The 21,710-nt window shown below is 40.6% G+C and overlaps 1 protein-coding gene across 2 annotated transcripts in view; it reads right to left on the bottom strand.

Moving 5' to 3' along the window:
* Positions 1–165: 165 nt before the first annotated feature.
* The window catches only part of LOC134319545 (chromatin remodeling regulator CECR2), a 51,892-nt gene continuing 30,347 nt past the window's right edge, over positions 166–21,710 (bottom strand). Inside the window, exons 7-19 of one of the 2 annotated variants that reach the window (XM_063000777.1) lie at positions 21,256–21,416; positions 19,164–19,250; positions 17,554–17,701; positions 15,708–15,837; positions 14,557–14,594; positions 14,376–14,467; positions 12,720–12,846; positions 11,872–12,251; positions 10,672–10,815; positions 8,991–9,642; positions 7,134–8,895; positions 3,661–3,721; positions 166–3,234 (exon numbers count right to left, since the gene is read on the bottom strand). In XM_063000777.1, coding sequence (XP_062856847.1) covers positions 3,664–3,721; positions 7,134–8,895; positions 8,991–9,642; positions 10,672–10,815; positions 11,872–12,251; positions 12,720–12,846; positions 14,376–14,467; positions 14,557–14,594; positions 15,708–15,837; positions 17,554–17,701; positions 19,164–19,250; positions 21,256–21,416 — 3,779 coding nt within the window. In that variant the 3' untranslated portion in view covers positions 166–3,234; positions 3,661–3,663. Of the gene's footprint in view, positions 3,372–3,660; positions 3,722–7,133; positions 8,896–8,990; positions 9,643–10,671; positions 10,816–11,871; positions 12,252–12,719; positions 12,847–14,375; positions 14,468–14,556; positions 14,595–15,707; positions 15,838–17,553; positions 17,702–19,163; positions 19,251–21,255; positions 21,417–21,710 lie in introns of both variants that reach the window. The other variant, XM_063000776.1, reaches the window with a different exon arrangement.

Consider the following 21,710-nt stretch of genomic DNA (forward strand, 5'->3'; position numbering starts at 1 on the left):
GTTAATGCTCCCAGGCCATAAATTTAACATCAACAGGAGGTGGTTGTAATGTTATGGCTGATCAGTGTATATTAGGCAGTGAGTGCTATCAACACAATATTAGCACAGTGGTCATAATCGGTGTATATTTGTGTATACAAAAACCAACACTAGTACAAAACAAAAGTTTGTGAAGTAATTTATTCTAAGAAATGTACAGAGCATAGAAAACATCTTCCAAAATAATCTTTCAATTTGGGAAGAACTTCACGTTAAACAGAAACATAAAACAGTGAAACTATTTAAAAAGTCATTCTGATGCAGTTCTACTACTGAGGTATCTTCAAATGTTCAAAACCAGCAACAACAAAAACATATATTTAAAAAAAGACAAAACAATGTACAAAATGTAAAAGAGCAAATAAATATGATTCATATTTCATCAGGTCTAGTCAGATCACTAGTGTAGACGGACAGCAGAGACAACAAGGAATCAGTAGATGAAGACAGAAGTCTCTAACTTACAAGTACAAAAATTGTACAGAGAAAAATTCACAACTTCATATAGTTCAAAAAACCTCTCATCCTAAAATTGGAACACAGCCTCGACTGAGTACATTGCCTACTGCTAAAATCTTTTTCTAACAAAGAAATTTGCACAATGAATCGGGGTGATATTTACATCAGCCCCAAGCTACTAGGGCTTCCTAAAACACACACATAACACTTTATGTGCCTACTGACAACACTTCTGTAACAGTCAGATGTGGTTTCATGCTAAAAAAGCATAGAAGCCTGTAGCTGCTGCTGACATACCATTTTCCAAAAGAAACTAAAGCCGTGCTGGACTTCTTAAAAAGTAGTAACAGCTCGCAGCTACTGTATCAATTCGTAACAGACGATTCTAAAACACAGCTATAACAAATTTTACATTTTTACAAATACAGAATGGCATGTTCAGATTTGGCACTGATGTATTAATGCCACTGTGTCAGTTCCAAACATTAAGGCATGTGTAGTGCTGATTGCATTAGTAGAGGAATCATTTAAGTCTTACGAGTAGTAAGAAAGAGAGAAAAAGATGTCTGGTAATGCCAATCATGCCAGACTGTAGCTTTGTGAGGTAGAACTCTTTCAGATTTAAGCACATATCTGGCTGTTAATTAACAAGCATAAACTGAGTTAGAAACAGCTAAATAACAGCAATCGGTACAATGTGCCAGCAAAAATCAACAAACAAAACAATGGAATGCCAACTCTCACTTTAGTCTGCCTAAAAAAAAAAATTTAAAAAAAAGATCAAATCTGTAACAGAATGGAAGACAAATATCCAGTTAAACCAACAGTTCATTAGAAATTTAGCAGAGCCTTAAGCTTTGTTTCCACAAAAAATAAAAAGTAATAATAAAAAACCTTTAAATCGACTGAGATGTAGAAATCACCATGTTCACAGGAATCGAGTTCATCACAGTTCATCGTATTTTGTCGCTTCCCCTCTAGATCATTAATTTGCTAATACCCGTATTAAAATGACACCCTGAGACGTTTTATCACACTGAGTTAAGAAAGAGGAAGCACCAAAATATAAAAACATTCCCTATCGTCTCTAAATCCTAACCTTCCTATGCGTAAGCTACCTTCACAGTTGCTTTTCTGATACAAGCAGGCAGATTATTTACAGATTAAAGTATAACGGTGAGAATCTCCCACATCATTCCAGCTCAAAGATCACATTCACCGTTAATCCCCAATGAAAGCAATCATTCCTATATACAAATGAGCACATCTATGTGAGTGCAAGGCCACTAAGTCCAGTTACAAAGACTATCTAGTGCATAAAAGAGGAGCAGCTGAGTGCTCCGGGTTTACGTCAAACACGCTGGAGCAAAGTCAGCACACTAAAGGATGAATAAAAGAACAAAGTGGACAGTTTGATTAAGTTAAAGAAATACTCCAGTGCATTTTAACCAAATCTTTAACTTACACATCTGCAGTGTATGGATGATTACCTTGGATAATATATTTCACAATCAGATTTGATTTGATGTGAACTGTTTACCCACATGAACACATGGCAGCGTTGTTCAAATGCTGCAACCTAACGTTTAAACCACAAATCTGGTCACTTATGCAGCAGGTAGCTGCCGCTGTTGTTCATGTTTTAATTATATTTATATCTATAGAAGTCACACAGAGTATTTACTACATACTAAACTATAAGACACTAAATATGAATTTTATACTAAAGGTTTTAACTGTCTGCATATTAATATTTCTTATTTTTAATATGTTAATATTGTATATGTAGTTGGGAAAACCTTATGATTTACAAATGTGAGAAGACTTTCAGATACAAACATGGACATGCTCTGAATGTTAAAACAAGTTTTGACTGTTAAGATGTTTTATTTTATAGATGAGCACTAGTATGCTTCTCCTGCAACTCTACAATGTTTTTATATGTATATTTAGATGTAGGGCCCCAATACTGAATTTTACACCATTACAGTCCTCGATAAGCTTGCATCTCAATTACATTATAATAGTGTGGAATTCTAGGACTTAGTGAGCTATTTGGGACAGAGCCTGTATGTGTTAATTTTATTTCATGCATTGCCTAAAATACTGGAGGCAATAAAAAAAAAACATGTACCCCAGTTTGCACAGTTTCACAGAATTCATTGTCAGTTTGCACTGATTTACTCTGCTATAATGCCCTAAAATTCTCACAGATTTCACCATACACTGCAGAGGGTGGTAAACAAAGGTTACAAAGCACTGGAGTATTCCTCAGTAGTGAAGATGGACACTGGTAGCAATACCACTGGTGCAGCTTGGCTGTTTTGATACAGGCGATCCACTCTCTCCTGTGATGCAAGTACATCTGTATCTTTTATGAATGTGTGACATTCAACAACATTGAAAAAGGCAACAGTCAGTGTGGATCAGTGATGGTCAATGTCTTTTCACAATCTACAAGTACCTTCTTTTACCTGAGTTTAAATTTGGAAACAAATGCCAAGTTAATACACAACCCCTTAAACATTTCTTTTAGCTGCAGATGTGAGGGAGCCAGTGAGCTGAAGTTCCAATGAAAAACAAAGGTCAGAGAGACGCTTCTCATCCAAAAAGTGCAGATTTCTAGAAGTCCAGGGCTCTCAAACGGAGAGCACATATACAGAGAGCAAGCTGCTGACAAACTGGAAAGTCTTTACTGTAGGATGGAGTCCCAGCCAGTGAAAGTCACACTTACTTCTGCTTTACGACACAAAAACAACAAACTCAGCAAAACAGCACAATTCTGAATCAGTCAAGAGCATTTTAGAGCATTTGTCCATTGAGCAGATGGGAGTCTTCGATGCTCAGCTTTTTCGTTTTGATTCATCCTTTATCTAAACAGATATAGCAATGAGTAAACAGCCTTTTAATATCAAACTTTTAAACTAAGTTTTAGAGTACATAACAGGTGATGCACTTTAATTAATTCATGTATATAAATTGACTTAAATATATTCATTATAAATTATATATAAAATGCAGCACCAATAATAATGGTACCTAAATCAGTATATTTTGCATGAGCATTCTGTGATTCTCAGAACTCACTACTTATTAACTTTACATGTTTCAACACATACTGACCATGCAGATCATCACAAGGAAATAACAGCAGTCATGTACCTGTTACACTCCCTGTTTGCTGCCAGAACCAGTGGGAGCTGCTGCACTCATCATGTGCTGCCTATAAAAGAAGAGAAAAAGTAATTATAGCTGCTTATCAAAAGAAAAGTAGTACAAACAAAACCCTAATGTGGAGGAGCACCGAGCTTAAACATGTAGACAAGGTTGTTCCTCGTGTCCAATTTCTACTGTCTAACGTCTACTGTCTGGTTGCAATTGAGCGTCACTGGAGGAATACAGAGAGTCGACGCGACACTTTTTGTTTGTAGGGCTCTGACAAACTTTACTAGAAATTTGTGACAACCCGCCTTTTAACCCGGCTTTGGACAGGCACACAGAGGGCAACGACAAGTGCACTTCCAAATGGCTAGGCTGTCCTCCCGAGATGTTAGCCAATTATGTCTATACAAATGCCTGACCGGCTGATAGCACCTGCCAGGTGTTTTTTTTTTTTTAAACTCTATTTTTATTGGGTTTTAACAATGGATACAATAAGAGAAAAGCAAAACAGTAACAAACAAAACAAACAAAAAAATTCCTTAAATTTCCTATCATTGATATTTATAGTCCTTGAGGTTATAACAGGGATGGATCGTTGACATTACAGAAAGATATACAGTCCCAATTTTAAGTCAGACAGAGCATAGGCCTTTATACACAGATAAATTATGTACAAATTATTATAAAGGAGTAAATAAATCAGCTCAGAGCAATGTATGATTTCCAGTTTCCCCAGTATTTTTCAAATCTTTTAGCAGCGTGTCTCAATGAAAACGTCATTCGTTCCATGACATAAATCTCCTGAACTATTTCAACCCATTCTGAAATTGTCGGGGAATCTTTGCTTAGCCATTTCCTAGTTATGGCTTTTTTGCTACCTGCTAATAATATTTGTAACAGGTATCTATCCTGTTGTCTCAATTCAGCAGGCACATTTCCCAGGTAAATGACACTGAAATTAAAATCTAATTCAAAATTGATTATTAATCTTATCTCCTTTACCACATTTTCCCAATAAGTAGAAATGTTTGGGCATTCCCAGAAGATATGAAAATGATTAGCTGACCTATTACCACACATTCTCCAGCACTGTCCATATATGGGGTTCTTACTTTGTAGTTTTTTAATTTTGGGGGTTATAAAGAACCTTAAAATATTTTTCCAAGTAAATTCCCTCCAAAGACCTGAGCTAGAGGTAGAGGACAGTGTTTTGCATATATTTAACCAGTCATCCTCAGTTAACTTTATATTAACCTCTTTCTCCCATTTTGATTTAACATACAGTGTATCACAAAAGTGAGTACACCCCTCACATTTCTGCAAATATTTCATTATATCTTTTCATGGGACAACACTATAGACATGAAACTTGGATATAACTTAGAGTAGTCAGTGTACAACTTGTATAGCAGTGTAGATTTACTGTCTTCTGAAAATAACTCAACACACAGCCATTAATGTCTAAATAGCTGGCAACATAAGTGAGTACACCCCACAGTGAACATGTCCAAATTGTGCCCAAATGTGTCGTTGTCCCTCCCTGGTGTCATGTGTCAAGGTCCCAGGTGTGAATGGGGAGCAGGGCTGTTAAATTTGGTGTTTTGGGTACAATTCTCTCATACTGGCCACTGGATATTCAACATGGCACCTCATGGCAAAGAACTCTCTGAGGATGTGAGAAATAGAATTGTTGCTCTCCACAAAGATGGCCTGGGCTATAAGAAGATTGCTAACACCCTGTAGCTGAGCTACAGCATGGTGGCCAAGGTCATACAGCGGTTTTCCAGGACAGGTTCCACTCGGAACAGGCTTCGCCAGGGTCGACCAAAGAAGTTGAGTCCACGTGTTCGGCGTCATATCCAGAGGTTGGCTTTAAAAAATAGACACATGAGTGCTGCCAGCATTGCTGCAGAGGTTGAAGACGTGGGAGGTCAGCCTGTCAGTGCTCAGACCATACGCCGCACACTGCATCAACTCGGTCTGCATGGTCGTCATCCCAGAAGGAAGCTGACGCACTAGAAAGCCAGCAAACAGTTTGCTGAAAACAAGCAGTCCAAGAACATGGATTACTGGAATGCCCTATGGTCTGACGAGACCAAGATAAACTTGTTTGGCTCAGATGGTGTCCAGCATGTGTGGCGGCGCCCTGGTGAGAAGTACCAAGACAACTGTATCTTGCCTACAGTCAAGCATGGTGGTGGTAGCATCATGGTCTTGGGCTGCATGAGTGTTGCTGGCACTGGGGAGCTGCAGTTCATTGAGGGAAACATGAATTCCAACATGTACTGTGACATTCTGAAACAGAGCATGATCCCCTGCCTTCGAAAACTGGGCCTCATGGCAGTTTTCCAACAGGATAACGACCCCAAACACAACCTCCAAGATGACAACTGCCTTGCTGAGGAAGCTGAAGGTAAAGGTGATGGACTAAACCCAATTGAGCACCTGTGGCGCATCCTCAAGTGGAAGGTGGAGGAGTTCAAGGTGTCTAACATCCACCAGCTCCGTGATGTCATCATGGAGGAGTGGAAGAGGATTCCAGTAGCAACCTGTGCAGCTCTGGTGAATTCCATGCCCAGGAGGGTTAAGGCAGTGCTGGATAATAATGGTGGTCACACAAAATATTGACACTTTGGGCACAATTTGGACATGTTCACTGTGGGGTGTACTCACTTATGTTGCCAGCCATTTAGACATTAATGGCTGTGTGTTGAGTTATTTTCAGAAGACAGTAAATCTACACTGCTATACAAGTTGTACACTGACTACTCTAAGTTATATCCAAGTTTCATGTCTATAGTGTTGACCCATGAAAAGATATAATGAAATATTTGCAGAAATGTGAGGGGTGTACTCACTTTTGTGACACACTGTACATTGTGGAAATACCCTTTTCTAACTGTAGAGATGAATATATCCTAGAGATCAATCCTCGATTAGTGCTCCCTTTATATGAGTCAGTAAATATCTTAATTAAAGTCATTCCCCTTTCTCCCACCGTTTTAATGTTTTTATCAAAATAATATCTAAGTTGAAGATATCTAAAAAAATCTTGTTTTTCCAAGTTGTATTTTTTTGTAAGTTGTTGGTAACTATCTATACCCCTTTTGGAAGATATTGTACAGTATGAAGTAATACCCTCATTTATCCAATGCTTGAATCTACTGTCCATTTTAGCTGGTGTAAATTCTGAATCAAACGCTAACCAGCGTAAAGTTCGTGCATTTCTTTCAAATTCTGGGTCTTTGATTTCTTCCTGCTAGGTGTTTTAATGATTGTAGTAAGATATTCTAAAAGCTTTTCTGCAGTCATTACTGTGATGTTTGCTTTTGGCTGCTTAAATTTGAACAGTATGAAACCAAAATAACCAATACAGAAAATAAAACCTAAATCTGTTAAAGTATTTTGATTCGGACTAAGAAAACAAACTAACATGTAGAAGTGCCTTAAATTATACCTGGAATTTTCCTTACCCTGGATGAAATAAGTGATTGGGCACTATGCTTCTCTGTGGTACCATCATGCCCTGAAAATGGCCTGCAGTATGGGGATGCCTGTACATGGTCTGGCCTGGTGAGTAGGGCAGGAGCTGAGGCCTCTGCAGAGCCTCCATTAGGTGTGGGTGAGAACTGCGAGGGCCAAAATGTCCACCGGGGTGCTGAGGCCGGGGGTATGGTCTGCCAGGCATCATGTGTGGTGGGGCATCTCCACCCTGCTGCATTGAATGCATGGCTCGTGGGTCATAGGGGTAGTTGTGTTGGGGCTGCGCAGATGTGCGATGAAGAGAGGAAGCATTATGACTGTCCAGATCAAGTATCTCTTTAGGGCTTTCAGGCAAATCTGAACCTTCTTCAGTGCGGGCTTGTTTTACTGGGCTGCTACCATCCCTGCTCTCACCAGAGCTGCCCTGGGATCCATCAGGGAGGGGACTCGGGGACATCCGATTCCTGCTAGAGCCTTCGGAACCTAAAGGAGACATGGTGTTCTCATTCTGACGATCGTTGATGCTTCCAGGCAGGTAAGAGTTGGGCATCATGTGAGGGCGAGGCTGATACTGAGGTCTAGGCCACTCTCTTGTTGGAAAACCAGGCCTGCATTGCTGGTGCTGAGGATAGTACTGTTGCTGCTGCTGGTATGGGGCATGCATGTTTGGATGAGCCTGTAAATGCTGTGGATTCATCTGATATTGATACATGGCACTTTGCTGTTGATACGATGTATACTGAGCAGGATTGTGATGAGGACTCACTGACTGGGATTGAGGAGCTTGGCTTGGATAAGGCAGATGGGAAGAGGGGGGGACAGGTCTGCCCATATACTTGCTGTAGTGTGGGTTTGCCGGATTGGCATATTGAGCCATAGTGTTGCCTTCTGGTCCATGTGGATGGCCGGGCGGGGGCTGGTTAAGCTGTGGTGCCTTCTCTGGCCTGATTAGCTGGGTTTGTGACCCTGGACTAAAAGGCTGCTTATGGTGACCATTAGCATTGGTAGATGAATTTTTTGCATCAGGATTTCCACCTAAGCTTTCCTTAGACTCACAGGTAGGCTCACTGGGTCTCTGGTTTTCACAGTCAGCAGGGGAGGGCTGGGCAAGTGGCTGGGAAACAGGGTGACTGGGGGGCAGTGAGGTCAGTGAAGCAGGGTGCTGAGCACCAGGATGTGACCCCTGAGGAACAGTTTGTGGCATACCATGTAGAGGTCCTGATTGTGGACCCCGGACAGGTCCGTTTTGAGGCATCTGCTGATTGGAAGGCATTTGTGGTGGGCCATTGCCATTGGAAGGGTACTGAGAGGGTACACCCTGGAAAACCTGCTGAGAAGGACTCATTCCTTGAGGTGTATTTTGGGGCAACTGCAAAGGACAATTTTGTGAGAACTCCTGTAAGGCATTAGAGGACTTTTTACCAGTCATATTATCTGGGGGTTTCTGAGGACCATATTGAGTACAGTCTGGTGAGGAATCTTGACATTTTTGTGACCAGAATTCTGACTGGGGATTTATTTGCAAGGTGGGCTGGGGGCTGTTGTGAGGTTTTGAAGAACTGACATCTCCCTGGTTTTCCTTTTCCAGTTGTGGTCTGTCTTTTTTGGCCATTAGCGATGATGATGCAATCTCTTGCAAGGTCTTCTGTTGTTGTTCACCAGTGCCTTCTTGGCTGCCATTGGACAGTTCAACAGTAAGTAGGCCATTCATCTCCTTACTCTGCTGTTGATCACTCAATTCTTGCTCTACACCTGTAATAATTAATACAGTGAGAACTGTTGACCGAAAAAATCCTTAAAAACAGAAAGTAGATTAAAATGTAACCTTTTTAGGTAAGTCATCCTACCTTTAAGCACTTTATTTGCACCTTGACCCTCTTCCAAGGATCTCAAGTTCTGGTTTTCGGTTGCTAAAGAACTGGCATCTCTCACTGGAGGAGACTGGAAGCTGAGGCTGGAGGACGAAGCGGAGAGCTGCTGCAGGGCAATCATCTCTGGACTGTTCATCATTGAGCCCACATGTGGCCTTGGGTCTTGAGAGGTCAGTGGAGGTCTGTGGCCCATGGGTCCTGAAGAACTAGCCACAGGCATCCTGTATTGGCCATTAGAAGGGATATAGCCAGTTCCATGTGGAGGACGCATCATGCTATGCATCTGCTCCTGCATCATTGGCCTTTCAGGCTGCTGCTGGTTTGAGCCTGGCCAAGGACCGTATGAAGTTGCTGGAGGGCCATAAGCAGGGTAGGAGTTGTGCGGGGGCCTAGGGTAGCCATTTCTCATGGGGTGCATGGTTTGACCTTCAGGGTGATTGTGAGATCGGTGCATGCTATCCTCTGAAGGGTTATTACATAGGCCTCCAGATTGTAAGGCCAATGGTCTGGGACCCAGAGATGGGCCATGAGTGGGACCAGTGTAGGGATGCTGCTGATGTTGAGGATGTCGATTTTCAGGCCCCATTGGGTATCTGGAACCAAAGTGTGAACCACTGGCAGGTGGACCCTAAAGAGAAAAAAAAAAAAACCCAAAAGATCATAAACAAAAGGAACTATTTGGAAGTATATCTTCCCTAAGAGGTAAGCAAATTATAACAAATTACAGTACATTAAAGTAAAACGTTGATGCAAATTGAGACCTTTAGTTTTGTGATTTTTATTTACTTATTAAAATCATTTTAAATGATGGTGCACATTCATCAAGGGTAAAGCTACATTCATAATCGTCATTTAGCAGACACTTTAATCCAAAGTGACTCAGAACTGTGACTGTATATAATCCAAGCAATTGAGGGTCAATGACCCTGCACAAGGACCCAATAATGGCAACCTGACAGTGATGGTGCTTGAACCAGCAACCTTCTGATTACCAGCTTAGCTACTGCTGAGTGAAATCAAGTGTTCTGAGCACGAAAATCCGTGCTGTATTCTGGATTCCCTTCAGAACTCAAAATGTGCAAACAAAAGTGCAACACGTTGTTCTATTACTTATGGCTCTCAAGTTTAAAGACCCAATAAGACGCTGTCATGTAGTGGGGATTAAAAACTGACTGACAATGCTTTCCTGTTGGAAGGAAATAGCATTCCTGTCTGCCTCTATCAATCATGCAATGCAAACCCTTCTGGGCATTTGTGTGTGTACGACAGCATTACCCACCTGCTTCAGGGTGCACATTGACATGCCCAATAACACTGTTTGCCCTTAAACATTTGTACTCATAAACTCATAAAAGATATGCTGACTTTACATGGCATGTGGTAAGCAAATGTAAGCATCTGCCCTTCAGATGATTAATAGCTGTTTTATGATAGGAAAGATAGAGAACAAAGGTGGAAATTGGCAGTGTTTTAATTGAGAGTAAAACGAGGTTAAAAAATCTGGTGAAGTGCTTGGGTGGCACATCAGTAAAACATGTTGGCACATCAGTGTTGACATGTCGAACTCGTGAGTTCGAATCTCAGACTTGCTACCGGCAAGCTGGGCGCCTATATGGACAATGATACAGACAACTGTATTTTAAAAAAAGTATTATACCTGCATGTTATAGTGAGGCATGTGATGGGGACCACTGCCTCTTGGAGCATCAGTCATGTAAGGTCTCTGGTATGGATATCTGGGGTCCATCATCATACCCTGGCCAAACATGCCTGGTTTTGTGGGTCCTTGGAGCTGCTGGAGCTGTTTTAGTTAAAAATTATGTTATAATTGTTAGCAAATATGTACCATTTTTATCATATCAGATCATACCAGACACAAATAATATACACTATATGCACAAAAGTATTGGGACACCCCATCTAATTACTGAACTTGTGTTTCAGTCACAGCAATTACTAACATAAGTAATAAATCAATTAAATAAAGGAAATTACATTTCCTTTTTTTGCAGCAACAGTTTAGTGAAGGCACTTTCCTGTTCCAGCATGACTGTGCCCCTGTGCACAAAGCAAAGTCTATAACGGCATGAAGAAAAGTTTGGTTTAAATGAACTCCAGTGACTCACAGCTTTGGAATGAACTGGAACATACACCAATCAGCCATAACATTAAAACCAGCATCTTGTTTCTACACTCCAGCAGCGCTGCTGTGTCTGATCCACTCATACCAGAACAACACACACTAACACACCACCACCATGTCAGTGTCACTGCAGTGCTGAAAATCATCCACTACCCAAATAATACCTGCTCTGTGGTGGTCCTGATATTGAAGAACAGGGTGAAAGAAGGTTAAAAATTTAGAGAAATAGATGGACTACAGTCAGTAATTGTAGAACTACAAAGTGCTTCTATATGATAAGTGAAGCTGATAAAATGGACAGTGAGTGTAGAAATAAGGAGGTGGTTTTAATGTTATGGCTGATGGTGTAGATTGAGGCATTCAAAATTAGTGCCCAACCATACTGATGCTCTTTTGGCTGGGCACAAATTCCCACAGACATACTTTAAAGTCTTGTGAAAGAGAAGTATTCTCAGAATTGTGGTTGTTATAGATGAAACAATCACATGGTCTTTATTTTAACACCATTTGTTTTTTAAATAGAATGTCCAGCAAGCTCGTAGTCAGGTGTCCAAAAACATTTGGCCACATACTGTACGTTTATGTTCATATATCCAAACTGAATGAAAATTATTTGGTCTATAATTAATTAAACAAACATTTTCCTTTTTTAGCTACCTATGAAATACCAGAATGTTCTTAAGTTCTAACATCAGATAGAAAGCACAGCCTTGCCTGTTGGTTAGGATGGTACATGCTGGCCTGTGGGTCACTCCCAGGACGAGGCTGTTCGGGATTCATATTCTGGTGATGTGAGGGTCCATTGCTATAAGGGAATCCAGGAGGCACAACAGCAGATTTTAAACCATTCTCCTGGGGCAAGATGCCTCCTTTACCCTCACTGGTTGCTTTGCGTTTCTGTGCCTGTCCCGCTGCCCGAATCAGACTTTCAGGCCCTGAATGCTTACTGCTCTTGCTCTTTTTCTTCTCCCTGCCCACACGTTCCTCCTTGCTCAAGTGGAACTCCTCGTCAGTGTCTCCGTCCTCCGAGGGGAAGTGCTTCAGCAGGGCTCTGCTGAAACAGCGCTCCAGGGACTCTGCCATTATGGTGTACTCTGAGCAAAACAAACACAGCCCATCCATTTAACAGGTCAACATGAGACACACTAAAATGCACGCGCAGACAAATACACACACTCAGAGGACTCTGCCCTGCTGTCAGAGCTGGTCCACTGACCAGGTCACAGAGCCACAGTTGACCTGTGACCCTGCAGAACCTTCAGTTGGGGGTTAGCATTCTGACAGATGAATGGCTCCAGAGAGAGAGGCCGCGGGGATGGAATGTCTGTGTGGCACTGCAGGACTCAGCACACTGGAGAATAGTTCAATCACTCTCCATTAATCACAGTCGGAGGCTTGTCACGCGCACACGATCACTCCCCCAGCATTCAAATAAATTTTTCTCTGCTTAACTACAAGCTTTCAGCTATTAAAACATGTCATTTTTGTAATCGCCTTTCAAATTTCAATTTTATTTGTTTTTAACAACAGAAATCGCTTGATTAAAAATTAGTTTTCTTTACCGCTGTCCTCTCCGTTGTACTCCAGGCAGTTCTTGAACATGAGCTTCACGTCTGCCACAAACTCATCCTTGGCAACATAATCTCCTTCATTTAGCTTCCTTTCAATGGTGGACAGATCCATTGGAGTCTGAAGAAGAGGACACAATTAAATCTGCAGTTTAAAACTTCTTGCTAAACTTTATTTTATTAAGTAGTATTTCTTTTTCCCCCCCCATTTCATTTTATCACTTTATCCTGGTCAGGGTTGCGGCAGGTCCTGTTTCACCAGTAAAAACACTGGGCACAAGGCAGAAATACCCTGGACAGGGCACCAATCCATCACAGGACTTCAGCTATCCCCTTCCTTAGTCCAATCATGTCTGTGTAGACGTCCAGCCAGCTGACAATGCAATGTGCCCAGTGATGCTGGGGAAGCTGGACACACTATAACCCTGACCAGGAAAAGCAGTGATAATAAACATGAACACAACATTTAATAAATGAAATGAAATGTAAGGTCACATTCGATAGCAGTTTGTCTAGCTTTTCAATCATGTGTTGATAGACAATGAATGAATGAATGAATGAAATCACCCTAACTCTCTGTTTTACCACTGCTGTATCCTGGTCAGGGTAGTGATGGGTTAGATTCATTGGGTAAAAGACCGGATATACCCCAGACGTTAGTCCATCACAGGGCAGTCAGGCACACACACGGCAATTTTTATTAGCTCAGAATAGCCTGACTGCATGTCTTTGGACACTCACACAGACACAGGGAAACTCCACAGAAAGGACCCTGGCCACCTGACCAGGGAATCGAACCCAGGCGATTCTTGCTGTGAAGTGACAGCACTACCCACTCTCTCTCTCGTTGGGTTGATTTGAGATTAGAAAACATTTTTCACCTGACTTGGACCAGAGGGAGCTGTTTACTAACGGTAAAGGTCAGATAAGTAGCAGCAAAACGGCTCTTCCTATGGAGTGTGGTGGTGCCGCTTGGCTTGCCGCACTGCGCACATTTGCCGTGTTGGCACTCAAAGGTCAATCTGATTGAACTCTGACCTACAGTAGTTTGCCACTGACCTATTCAAAACCAATGAGACAAGCTGTTTCATAGGACGTGGTAAATGCAACTTAGTACAAACATTGAGGAAAGAGGAGTCTAAACACTTAACATGAAAAACGCTTAACTTGGCTTGAACTTCTTTTAATTATTACTGGTCATAAATATTCTCTACTGCTGAAATGACCAACCTGTGGTCCAAATAGACAGTAATAATTTACAGTTAGCTTTTTACTTCAAATTTAGACATATTATAAGGGAAAACATTAAGCCACATTAAGCTTTTTTCATGTTTAATCTCTCTCTTTTGTAAAAGCCTATTCTCACCATTCCTCAGCAGCCTGAGATTGATAATGCAAGTTTAAAAGTGTACCACATCACAGTGAGGAAAAATACAGCTAAATGTAGATCCATGTGGTTATTTCACACAAATAGTTATATGGCATGGTACACTTTTAATTACGTGTTACTGCACCACTTAAGCCAAGCGGCAATTTGCCCCCAGCCAATCACGTCTGTGTAGGCAAACCAGCCGGCCAATTTCATAGCTGAGATTCGAATAGCTTAAATAATGTCGTTCAAGTGCTTGAAAGTTTCTAAAGGAAGCTTACCTGAATAATTTCATGATAATTAGGTGCATAGGAATCATCCACAGGCTCCATAAAGGGCCAGGCATCTTTATGAGCCTTCAGAGCCTCCAGCACTGGAAAGACAAAGATCCACATTAAAGCACACAAATGAAGAAGTGTGATTTACTTTAATATTGGCACAATCAGTTTTACATCTACCCACCTTTATAAAGAGCAGCATAATCATCATCAATATCAAAGCTGAAAGGGGAAAACAAGAAGTGGAAGTTAGCAAAGAGGAACACAAGTTGTGTAAAATAATAAAGTAATGATATAAAAACATGTTAACAGTTGCAATTTTACGGTACTTTAATAGCAAACCTGCACACATCAGAGTCTGTGCTCATGAATCATCTTTATTAACACTAACACTGACCAAACAAACATCAGCTAACAATAATAACAATCCAATGCATTTATACTTAAAATTGCTTGACAGAGACCAACCCCCAACTTCTTTCCCAGCAGTAACACACGGAATAAGAAGATGCCAATCCATAGCAGGTACCAGACACTACCACCCCCTCCATTTTTTCCACAATGTCATACTAGACTTGATGTTGAATGTGCTTCGCTTCTGTCTACGTCATATAAACAGGGCAGTTGTAGCCTAGTGGTTAAGATACTGGACTAGTAATCTGAAGGTTGCCAGTACAAGGTTGCCACTGTTTGGACCCTTGAGCCTTAAACCTTAATTGCTTAGAATGAATACTGTAAGTGAATTTGGATAAAAGCGTCTGCTAAATGCCGACACTGTAAATGTAAATATAAACAATTTGTCTTATTACTGGCACTTTGAAGAGGTCAGCGGCAAAAGTGGTGAAAAACGTGTGCTAAACCACTAAGCGCAGGGGCAAGGTAAGTGGCGCCGCCTCATTCCTCAGAAAATATTGATTTACTGCTTATACAATATACTGCAAGTCACTTTGCATAAAAAGCGTCTGTTAAATGCTGAAAATGTAAAAGTATTGGCACAGCACTGCAAAGCGGTTTTGCCACGTATCATTTTTATGCAGCCTAATACAGCACATCACTGAAACACAACTCACAGCCTTCAAAGAACAAGCCTGTTTTAACCAAGAAATATTTCCTGTCGACAATCGAATCATAAGTCTTTCAGGGCTCCTTACGTTTCACTATGTTATGCCAGGTGTTATAATTTTTATTTTTATTTATTCTACTTGATCCAGGTCGTTCCAGTACAACATTACTCATCAAGTGTCTCAGTATGAACATACTACTTGTACCAGAAGCTTTAAAATGAACTGCTTCATTTAGGCAGTAGAGGAGTCATTTTACAGAGAGAATTCTTACAGTGCGTTGGTTCGACGAGTACGACAGACAGGCGAGTTAGGATCCAGGTGGAGAAGCTCAGCAGGCAGGTCTCTTCCCTGAGACAGCAGACAGGCTCTTTCTTCACGTTGCTTTCTCCTCCGGGATCGCTCTGGACACACACACACACAAATGAGCACAGCCATACTATATGAATATGTTAACATTCAAACTAAAGTCACTTTCACACATGAACATAAATCAGAAAATTGAACTCTGATTTACTGATTAGTGGTTAAGTGTAAATGCAGCCCAGAGTGAAAATCCTGAGCATTTTAACTGGTCAACACCTACAAACATCCAGGTAATATCTGGGATGGCTCATGTATGGGAAAGGCTCTTACATTACCTGGCAGGGGTACTGACACACTTCTTTCAAATATAATGGGTCAGTATAAAGGGAGGTAGTTTTAAAAATGTTTAAGATGTTAAGATCGCTTATTATGACTTGCTAATAGATGTTTGTTCTAGCTGTGTGGTCTGTCACACACCAATAAGAAATCTAAGTTCAGTTATGCAGAATAATTTCAGAGCCAATTAAATTAAGGCTTCCTGATAATTACCTGGATTTTAAGTCTTTAAGGATTTTAAATGTAATGTTTTTTATTGATGGACATGCTTAACAGATACAAAGGTGCATATACATATATTAGCTTGTTAACTGTATCATGTAGATGCAGAGTTTTCCTATTAACAAATTCAATACAGTTAAAGTCACGTTTACATACACTTGTAGAAGACACATATAAAGAAATCAGACAGACTGAAAACCCTTCTGGTTAAGTGTTTGTGTCTAGATAAAACAAAGATCATAAAGAGTTATTTGGCCACAATGACCAGAAGTATGTCTGAAGCCGAAAATGTGACAACATTTATCCTCATGTGAAGCATGGTGGTGGTAGTATTATGTTCCAGGGTAGTTTTGCTGCTATTGGCACTGGAGTACTGCATTGCAAAATGGCAAAAAAGAAGTACCCATAAAAGTCTTCTTTTTTGTAATTGGGTGTTCAAGCAGGACAATGATCCAAAACTTAGGAATATCATTATCAAAACTCCATGTAAATTGTATAAAAAATTAAGGCTTTTCAAAAAGCAGTTGAACCCAAATTCATGAATGTTTGTTTTTCCAAACAAAGAAGCCTCTTTAAAAATCCCAACGCTGTTATGACACACATGCTTTTTATGTAACCTTTTGACCTTAGCTGCAGCTTACATTAAATGTATGCATGATTTATTGTCAAACTGATCATTAAACAATGAAGACTGTTTCGTTACATGTGTTCAATGAGTAATTTTTACCTCTCTGCCAGTTTGCCATAGAACTTGTAGCTTAAATAACTTGTATGAACTAACAAAACTAACAAGAGTCAAAAAAGCTTGATTCACCAAACAGCTTTAGAAAGCAAACTTGATCAAAAGGCTTGGGCAAGATAAAGAACTGAGCTGGTTTCTACGCTGATATGAAAGGCTGAGGCGGGCACACCCTGCTGTGAGGATTAAAGGGGTTTGGGGAGGAAGCTGCCGGAGAGCACAGCAGGCTTCAATCTTCATCCATTATACATTAACAAGGAAAGCGGTCCATCAGCACAGCTATAATCAGAAGTTAAATAACTCTCACAGACGCTATCAGAGTGGAGTGGTGGGAGTTATGGCTGATAAACGAGGTTTGGGAGTTTCCTTTGTGGATTTCAATGAGGCTGGAGTTAAAAGCAGGTGCTTTAATGTGTAGACACAAGGTGTTATGTATGCATGTGATATGGCTCTTGAAAGCATTTGCAGCCCTGTGCTGAATGTGGATGTACATAGTGAACCAAAAAAACTTTCATACCTTCAGCTGCTTTGGCCCGCTCCAGTTCCTCCCTCTCTCGCTCCTCTTGGAGAAGTTGCTCTTCTTCTCGCCGCTGCTCTGCGAGGAGAGCCTGCCTTTCCAAATCCTCCTCTCTCTGCTTAAGATCCACCATAGAGACGGCCTTATCCTAACACACAAAGATATGCAGCACAATGGTTTCAGAATGGGATTTCCAGCAAGCTCAGAGAGAGACATTCACACACATTTGCCCACATGATTGTCATGGCATGTGTGGCTAATGTCCAAAATCTTCTACAAATGTAAACTTTTTATGGGTTTATTGTGGCTTTTCAGAAAAAAGAGTCAAACAAACAGTAGCTTAAATAATTAAAAAAGCTCTTGTGTGTTATTTATTGGCATGTCTTTCTAACGTCTTGTTAGTTAGTAATTATGACTGGCCTAAGCTGGAAAATTCTGTCCATATAAATTAGGACTAAACTGAAATAAAAAAAAGAATCCAGAACAGTCTCTTGCCCAGGTTGGGAGAAAACTGTCATCTTATGCTGAGGAAAAAAAACTGTTTGTTTATGCTACCAGCATTGATCTTGGATCAGGACTCTTTACACAACAGACTCTAAAGCCATGGGAATGTAAAGCCTTTTTAACTGTGTACAGCATCACCCAAGTTCCAACAGTTTCTAACCGAGGGCAGCTCTATATGTATATGCATGATATGCAAATCAGAAAAGACCCAATGTCCTCTGGCCATAACAAACTCTACCGCCTACCCCCACACACACTACCCTGAATCTTAGCTAGGTGTACTGTACTGTTACAAAAAAAGCAAGATACCAAACTGGGCAAGCACAAAACCAACAATTAACCAATATTGTGTAACAGCGCTAACTTTAATTCAATGATTGATGAGTTAGAAAAAAACGAGAGTCATCATTCAATTAATGCTGACGGTTAAAAAGGCCATTTAAATCAATTCTGAACATTATGAACTGAAAGGAGTGATACAGATCTTTAAGCACACTAGAGCTCAGACCGAGCTGAGACTCGCCCACAATGAGCATGCTTTAAATTTTTCCAGAAAAAAACTGTTTAACCCAGCATTTCCCAACCTTTTTTTGCACCATGGACCGGTTTCATATAAGATATAATTTCACAGACCGGCGGGGGAGGAAGGATTTAATAATATTGCTCACAAATGGTGTAAAATGAGCTTTTATCGCTGCAACGAGATGCTGCTCCCACCTAGGAGTGACAATAAGACAATAACACCCGAAATAGAAGCGGTGAAAACTGCTTTTCTAATTATTCATTCTTTCTGTGCGGCCCACGGATAATAAATAAATAAATAAATAAATAGCCCGCCCGGTGGTTGGGAACTACTGGTTTAACCCTCATGTTCTATTTGGTGTCCCTGAGACCCTAGAGCCGCTTTAACACATATAACACATATTTTGATGCATTTTGTAAGGCTGTATTTTATTTAGTAATCATTTTATTTTTGTAATTGAAAAAAGGTTTTTTTGGCCAATAAAGTGATTTTACCCCAGAAATTAAAAATGCATGACATGCATCTGACATATAATTTTGAGTGAAACAAATCCAAATTGTAAAGCATCAAAACAAAAGCATACCTCTTCCTCATTTACGACATGCTTCTCAGATATCCTTTGTGAGTTTCGTACTGGTGGATTTAACAGTTTCTGCTGCAGTTCTCTTTCCTGTGGAAAACAAAACTCAAGTCAAGAATTATTTTACCTCAGAGTCCCTCTCATACTCTGGGTTTCTCAGGAGAGCAATTTAAAAGTGCAGAAGTGTCAGAGGGTCACTGGGGTCAGGTCCTGTTTTACCACAGCAGGGGGTTAATGTAAGCTAGCAAATGAATCAATTTCTAAAATGAAACAGAAGTAACAGTGACATTAGAGCTGCTTTTAAATAAACATTATACAGGTAAGGTGGTGTAAATGAAAAAACAAAAACAAGCACACTGGTTGGCAGAAGAAAAGAAGATACGTTTTGGCCTTCTCACAGTCATGTATTCCTGGTGATACAGAAGCAGTACAAATTCCTGTGCATCTGTTAGCCTATCTAAGCAGAGGCTAAGATAATGGTGGGTGCATGAGCCTCATGCTTGTAAATGCCCGTACCCATCATAAACATTTGTGGATGAGCGGTGAGTGCATTACCACCCAGCACTTAAATCCAGCAGGACGAGATGAGCTGCCTCTAGTGGAGCCACTTAAAAGGTCATTGAACCTGTCATAGTGCAGGCAGTCAGTCAGCGGGGCCTGGCTGACTCAAGGTGAGAGCCTGTCTTGTGTCTATGGGTTGAATGGATTAGCTCTGATGGAGCTCTGTGTTTTTTGTCTGGTTTGAGAGAGATGAAACACCTTGTTCATATGAGGTTGGTTTGCATTTTAGCTTACTGTAGATGACAGTAAGATGCAAGATAAAAGAAAAATCAAAGGGAAAGACAAAACACTTTTTAACATTGTAAACTTACTAAAGATGGTTTAAAGACATGTCTAATTTAATTATTCGCAATAGACCTGGGTGCTAATGAAAGCTAAGATCCACGAGATGACCACATGATGTTAATTGTGTCCATAAATTGACCCCGTATTTTCCTAAAACCACACAGTCAAATTGCATCTAAATGTTCGTTTTAAAACATTAAAATTCTTGTCATATAGTGCTTAAAACATTCACAATTTAGCTTAGTCCCAAATCACATACAACCCTACGAAACAGTATAGCAAATGAGTGCACTACTTGTGATTTTGACATCATAGGTAGTGCACAGTGCATTAGATTGTACTGTAGGTTGTAGACAATACAGGACTGAATTGTTTGTTTGTTTGTTTATTAGGATTTTAACGTCATGTTTCACACTTTGGTTACATTCATGACGGAAACGGTAGCTACTCATTACACAAGATCCATCAGTTCACACAATGTTATATCAAACACAGTCATGGGCAATTTTGTATCTCCAATTTACCTCACTTGCATGTCTTTGGACTGTGGGAGGAAACCAGAGCACCAGGAGTAAACCCGCGCAGACACAGGGAGAACATGCAAAGTCCACACAGAAAGGACCCGGACCGCCACACCTGGGGATCGAACCCAGGACCTTCTTGCTGTGAGGCAACAGTGCTACCCACTTAGCCACCATGCCGCCAGACTGAATTGTAAAAGAAGTAACAAGCCTAGCATGCTGCTTATCTAAAGCTCTTAAGTGCAATTTACATTATAAAAGTCAACATCATTTAAAGTGATTTATTTACAGCGGCTAGGCAGGTTGTTAACAGTTAGCAGGCTACTTGCATTTGTTAGGGGAAATCTGACCATACCCCGGCAATGCAAACCAATGCATTTTTTTAGCACATGCCAAATGTCCCTGTGAAGGCAGGCTTGGATTTCAGTAAGACGTTTGGTTAATGAAACGTGACCGGTACATGACATAGCTTTGGCCAATTTCTCATCAAATGTGTTACTTTGTACTGCACATTGTGGACCACAAGACCAACATCACACTTATTAGAAGGCAATCATGGATTTAGGTTCTATGCAACACAAGTACTATTTTATTTTGACAAATGCTTTATCTTTTTATCTTGAATTGTGAACACTAGGCAATTTTACGTATGACGTATGTTTATAACATTGTACTTTCCATTAACCCTGTATGAAAAAGTATCAATTACTGAAGAGTAAAATTCTGACCCTGTGCTTAATCATGCTGCTGATCTCAGGGAGGAAGTTCTGGGTGATGATGCGGTATAGGTGGCGGTCCTGGGGAGAGGTTTTGTCCTTAATGCTCTCAGCCAGCTGAACCCACTGCTCCTCAGTGTCACACACCAGAGACCAGGCTCCACGTTCATGATCTGTCATGACAGAAATAATAAAGAGCTTTTATTAGATATACAAAAGTTATATAATGTGACATAAGTATACACTGATGAGCTAAAACATTAAGACCATCAGCCTACAGGGCATCCTGGTGCTATCTCTTCCACCCACAAACTATGTCCAGCAGGCCAGGTAATCTTGCAGAAAACTCACTGGACCAGTTGACTGTCTCCACTGATCCGGTGTCTTGTTCTGATGCCTGCATGCCCAGTGTGGTTAGCATTGACACTTAAATTGGGCTTCGATTGAGAAGGGTTCGATGCAATGTG

This window comes from Trichomycterus rosablanca, chromosome 8, assembly GCF_030014385.1.
Source record: "Trichomycterus rosablanca isolate fTriRos1 chromosome 8, fTriRos1.hap1, whole genome shotgun sequence".
Lineage (NCBI taxonomy): Eukaryota > Metazoa > Chordata > Actinopteri > Siluriformes > Trichomycteridae > Trichomycterus > Trichomycterus rosablanca.